The sequence below is a fragment of the Mus caroli genome, chromosome 19 (assembly GCF_900094665.2).
Source record: "Mus caroli chromosome 19, CAROLI_EIJ_v1.1, whole genome shotgun sequence".
NCBI lineage: Eukaryota > Metazoa > Chordata > Mammalia > Rodentia > Muridae > Mus > Mus caroli.
Genome location: NC_034588.1, coordinates 53,926,838 through 53,932,437, shown reverse-complemented (window position 1 = coordinate 53,932,437; position 5,600 = coordinate 53,926,838). Strand labels below are relative to the sequence as shown.

The following is a 5,600-nucleotide window of genomic DNA, read 5'->3' as shown; positions in this document are numbered from 1 at the left end:
TGTTGGATGGTCTGTGGTGCTGTGTGGTCTGAGGTACTGTGTGCTGCCATGTTGGATGGTCTGTGGTGCTGTGTGGTCTGAGGTACTGTGTGCTGTGGTGCTGTGCTCTCTGGTGCTTGTGCCCTGCACCATTCAAGGGCTTCAGGGAAGAAGGACTTGTAACCACGGTATAACTAGAACACTCCAGTGTACAGTGAGGCACCAGGGCTCAGCTAGCATTTCTGGTATTGAAGGAGAGAGTCATTAAACTTCCCTCACGTCTCTTACCCAGAACACCTTGTGCTGCACTGTCCAGCGTCCCTCCGTGTCCGACTTTCAATGTCTGCTTTTGCCTCTTGTTCCATTCTGGAGAAGGCATTCCAGCTTCTACGGGAGTAATCAGAATAGAAAAAAAGGTAATTACAAGTCAGGAGGAGCATGGGAGACAAGATAACCTATTCAAAAACAAACAAACAGAACGTACAGGTATAAGGCTATGACCACATAACTAGCAAAAACAGGTTTTAGAATGTACAGTGGGCTCAGTGTGGTGGTGTACGCTTTTAAACAATGAGTCTGAGGCCAGGGTGGTTTACATACAGAGTCCCCGGATAGCCAAGGATATATGCTGAGACCCTGTCCCAAAACACAACAAAACTGTATAGCCACGCCTAGGAAGATAGCGCAGTTGGTAAACTGCTTGCCACTCAATCCCCAGGACCCATGTTAAAGAAAAAGCTGGGGGTGGTGACATGCATTTATAATCCCTGAAGTGAGACAGGGGCTTGGTGGCATCTACTTAGTGACTTCCAGGCCAGTGAAACACCTTGTCTCAAAAATTAATGTGGACATAGGAATGACTCCTGAGGTTGACCTCTGGCCTCCACACATGTGTGAAAACACACACACACACACACACACACGAAGAGAGAAAGACTTCCTAAATTACAAAAGAACAGTATTTCAAAATTAGTGAAATAGAAACTGAACTCATTTTAAGAGAAACAATTATGTATGTATGTATGTATGTATGTATGTATGTATGTATGTATCTATATGTGTGTGGATCTATCTATCTATATCTAGATGTGTATAGACAATCTCAGTTACATGTATATCTGCAAACCATGTACATGCAGTGTCCAAGGAGGCCAGAAGAGGGCAGCAGAGTCCTGGGAACTAGAGTTATAGATGGACATGAGACACCAAGTGGATGCTGCGAATTGAACCTGGGACCTCTGGAATATTAGCCCAATGTCCTTATCTGTAGAGCCATCTTTCCAGCCCCAAGAAAAACAAAAGTCTAAGTCAATATTTAAGCTAACTGGGTGACTTCTAGTGATATATCAGTAGTTAGAAAGTAACAAAAAAGTTAGCTTTGGCATATGCAGCTAGTTTTAAGAGACTTCAGCTATAGTCTCTAAATATCTGTGATTTCTTCTGCCCTTCCCTGGCGTCTACACACTGGGAGCACATCTCATACAGGGCTATTTCTATCTACACCTAGTCCTCAGCCAGTTTTACTAGTTGTCCACGTAATCAAAACTTTCAATTCATTAAAGACGCTAATCTCAACAAGAGATTGAGTGTCAGCTCAGAGCTGTTACCACTTGACTTCTGGAGCATTTATTTAATAAAGGAAAGGAGGATTCCAGCACTGCTAACCTCACATCTCCATCATTACGGACGAGCTATTATGACACCTGTCCCAGCAATCCCCTGACCCTCAGCCTGTTAAACCTACTTTAAAACTACTGACACCAGGAGACAGAAAACAGCACCCAATGAAAAGAGGGCAGGGCAGAGACAGAAGCCAGCTTAAACATTCAGACGGGGGCCTGGAGAGATGGCTCAGTGGTTAAGAGCACTGACTGCTCTTCCAGAGGTCCTGAGTTCAATTCCCAGCAACCGGGGGGGGGGGGGCTCACAACCATCTGCACTGCCTCCTTCTGGTGTGTCTGAAGACAGCAACAGTGTACTCACATACATAAAATAAATAAATAAATCTTTACAACGGAACATTCAGATGGCTGTGCTGAGCCGCTCAACCTCACAGCCTGACTACCATACCAGGGGTTCAGAGCCTTAGCATCCGGTGTACACTTGGACTCTAACATCACCAAACTTGGAGGAATGAGATCCCAGCACCGTGGGCCTGGACTTCAAACACTTCACTTTCCACTTGCAATATATCATGGATCTCTGTCAGTGAACGTACAAAAGTACACTGGGGAACTCCGAATTTTTAACTTGATATGCCTTAGTATAAAGGTCTCATAAATTCAGTCATCTCGTCTCTAACTCATTCACACTGTGGAAATTGTGTTCACTCTTGAATACTCAGATGGCTGTTTATGGATGGCCATTTAAAGTCCTTTCTACCTATAAAAACCTAGCAGGCTTCAGGCCTTGAAAGGTTCAAAGTCACGGAGGAGAAGAGATTCTACAACGGGGGAAATCAATGTAAGGACGGGCAAGGAATGTTTGCGAAGAGGCTATGCCTCCTGGCTGAGCGAATCAGTGGTTGTCAAACCTGGACAGGACAGAATGCTATCTTTAAGAATCTTGCAGGGCGATTCTGATGGGTGGTTAGCCTGGGACTGGGAAAGCTCGATTAGCTAATATGAATACAGAATCAACCAATCACAGGCACTGGGGAAGCCTGAGTTCGCTAATAGGGAACACGGAATTACCCAATCACAGGCACTGGGGAAAATCGCTTAGCTAATATGCATATAGAATCACCCAATCACAGGCACTAGGAAACTCGCTTAGCTAATATGAATACGGAATCAACCAATTACAGGCACTGGGGAAACGGAATCGACCAATCACAGACACTGGGGAAACTCGCTTAGCTAATATGAATAAGGAATCGACCAATCACAGGCACTGGGGAAGCCTGAGTTTGCTAATAGGGAATACGGAATCACCCAATCACAGGCACTGGGTTAGGAAGCTCGCTTAGCTAATATGAATACGGAATCACAGGCACTGTAGGAGAGGAAGACTTCAGCATCTCAGTGGGTGCTCTGCAGAAACCAGCCTAGTGACAGCCTTGAAGCAATCAGTCCCAACAAAGTGAAACCAAGAAACTTCAGCGTTTTGATCCTATGAAAAGCTTCTTTAAGAACCGTAATCTTTGGTACAAAAAAGCCAGTTTACTAACAAATCAGGACAAACCAAAGCAACATATCTGTGAAGGAAAAAAAACAACAAACAAACAAACACCCCATCACAATGATTCCTTTTGATGCAAGTCCTCGGTCCAATGTCCCCTAAAATCCGATGCGCTAGTGTCATTAGCGCTGTAATAAAACACCATCAAAAGGTAACTCACGAGAGTCTCTTTTAGCTCAGAGCTCCAGCTTACTCTCTACCACATCCACAGTCAGGATGAGACTGAGAGCGAAGGCTCACACGCTTGTGCTTGTGCGCAGCTCCAGTTCTCACACAGTTCAAATGCCCTGTCTAGGGAAGGGTGCGGCCCACAGCAGGCCGCGTCTTCCTCTATCAATGAGCTTAATTAAAACAATCCCTCACAGACATGGCCACAAGCCAACCCAATATAGACGTTCCCTATCCCTCACTGAAACTGGGAATTCTAGATGATATTGGGGTGGCAATCAAAGTTAGCCACCACACTTAACGATGAGCACAAATGAGCAGGTATAACACCATTGTTTAGCATCCGGAAGAATGTATTTGTTCAATAAACATTTAAATTAGCAAGTTTCTATCACAATAGTTTGGCTCCTGGCTAAAAGAGAAAATTTAAATCAGAATGGAGGCGCCCGTCTGTAAGTCTCACATTCAGGAGCTCAGGCAGGAGGATCACTGAGTGAGTTCAAGGCAAACCTATCTCAAAACAAGGAAACAAAACTAGATTAAGTCTTCCAGGTGACACTGGGCACTGTGAGGGGTTTCTCTGTAGCTGTAACAAGACAAGCTAAGCTGAAGCTCTGGAGGACCTGGAACTGCAGAGAGCACAAGACTGTAAGCCGAGTTAAGGGAAGAGACGACCACTGTTCATCCTATGTCCCTATAGGATTCCACAGATGCAGCTTAACATGAGAATCCAGTAAAAGAAAAGCTCCGTGGGGACTGTTCACAGGGTAAAGTGCTTGCCAAGCAACTATGAGGACCAGACTTTGGGTCTCCATCACCCCTATAAACAGGAGGGTGACACTGAATGCTACCTGATTCCCAGCCAGTTGTCTCTAGAACAAGCTGAGTAGGCAGACTTGCCTAATTGGCAGGATCTAGGTCCAAGTGAGGTACTCTGGCTCAATACACAAGATGGAAAGCCAGTCTGAAGATGGCCAACATCACCTCTCACCTACACACACACACACACACACACACACACACACACACACACACACTGCATACACATTCACACGCAAAACAAAACTAAAGGGTTTTGGTTTTTTAATGCTCCTGTTTATAAATGATCAAGAGGAAGAATGGTTAGAAAAATGGCCATCTTCTATTTTAATGTTCCTCAAAAAATACTACATTAAAAAACGAAGAAGGAAGAAAGCGCAATCTGGAGCAATAGAGCGCAATTTCCAAAATACATCCCAGATCTTCAGAATTTCAGGGTCTGCAAGTGTGGGGATCAAGAACCTGCATTTGTATAGAAGATGAATTACCGTGCCCACTAAAAGGTGAAAGTGGTGTCCTTTCTAAATCCTAGCTAACTCAGCCTACGTGCTTTTCAAATAAACTTTTAAGTTTGCAACTTAGGGGTACAGAGCCTGCATTTCCTCTGGTGGTACTCATTCGCAAGAGCTAAATAAAAACCCTGGGAGGGATCAAACTACAGAAAACTGGGCTGCAGCCACCAGGGTGGAAACTTGTATTTGCAGACTGGTCCCCCAACTCTACACGTACTTCCCGTGTGAAGCTCAAAGGGCCACTGTTGAAAGTGTGCACTTGGGTAAGTCCAAGCCCAAGATGCCCTAGGTTTTCGTCCAGAGTTAATTCGGTGGTCACTCTTTCTATCTTGAGCCATAGACGCACAAATTAAGTCAGTAAGTAAAAGAAGAAAGACTAGAGATAAAAATCCCAGTGTGGCGGAGAACTCCTCAGCCTGGTCCCTACCCGGGCGGCAGTACCTGCCAGCAGCTTCTCCTTCAGCCGGTTCAGCAGCTCGGCTGAAGTGGGCCCTTTGGGCTTGTGCACGGCGAACACGCCGCTCAGCGACATGAGCTTAGCAGCCAGGGCGGCCTTGGAGGCCGGGGCTTGCGATTCGGTCCTGGCCGCTTCCGCCACCGATGCAGCTACAGAGGCCGCGGCTGTTCCTGAAGTGTCAGGAGCTGTGTCCACAATCAGGGGTGAAACCACCTCTGCCTCTGCAGCTGCCATGCTTTCACAGCCTGGGCCAAGAGGCGAGCAGAGATGACACCGACGTGTTGCAAGGCCTTCTGGGAATTGTAGTCCATAGGCTCCGTATAGGTCATTGGCTTGCTCTGGCATCTGGGGTTCTGATGGAACCTTTAATATCTTAGTTACCAAATGCTCTTAGTCGTGAAGAAGAGGTACATTGGAGTTGCCGCTGCAAACTATTCAACGCAAACACCTAATTTGTGTATTTGAGGTGGAGGAGTCACTTCCTT

General features: G+C 45.8%; 1 protein-coding gene across 2 annotated transcripts in view; it reads right to left on the bottom strand.

The window, feature by feature from the left end:
- Positions 1 to 5,384, bottom strand: part of Trub1 (TruB pseudouridine synthase family member 1) — a 38,860-nt gene extending 33,476 nt beyond the window's left edge. The window contains exons 1-2 of one of the 2 annotated variants that reach the window (XM_021151897.1): positions 5,100 to 5,384; positions 268 to 366 (exon numbers count right to left, since the gene is read on the bottom strand). In XM_021151897.1, coding sequence (XP_021007556.1) covers positions 268 to 366; positions 5,100 to 5,349 — 349 coding nt within the window. In that variant the 5' untranslated portion in view covers positions 5,350 to 5,384. The remainder of the gene's footprint in view (positions 1 to 267; positions 367 to 5,099) is intronic. The other variant, XM_021151898.2, reaches the window with a different exon arrangement.
- Between the last annotated feature and the right edge of the window lie 216 nt (positions 5,385 to 5,600).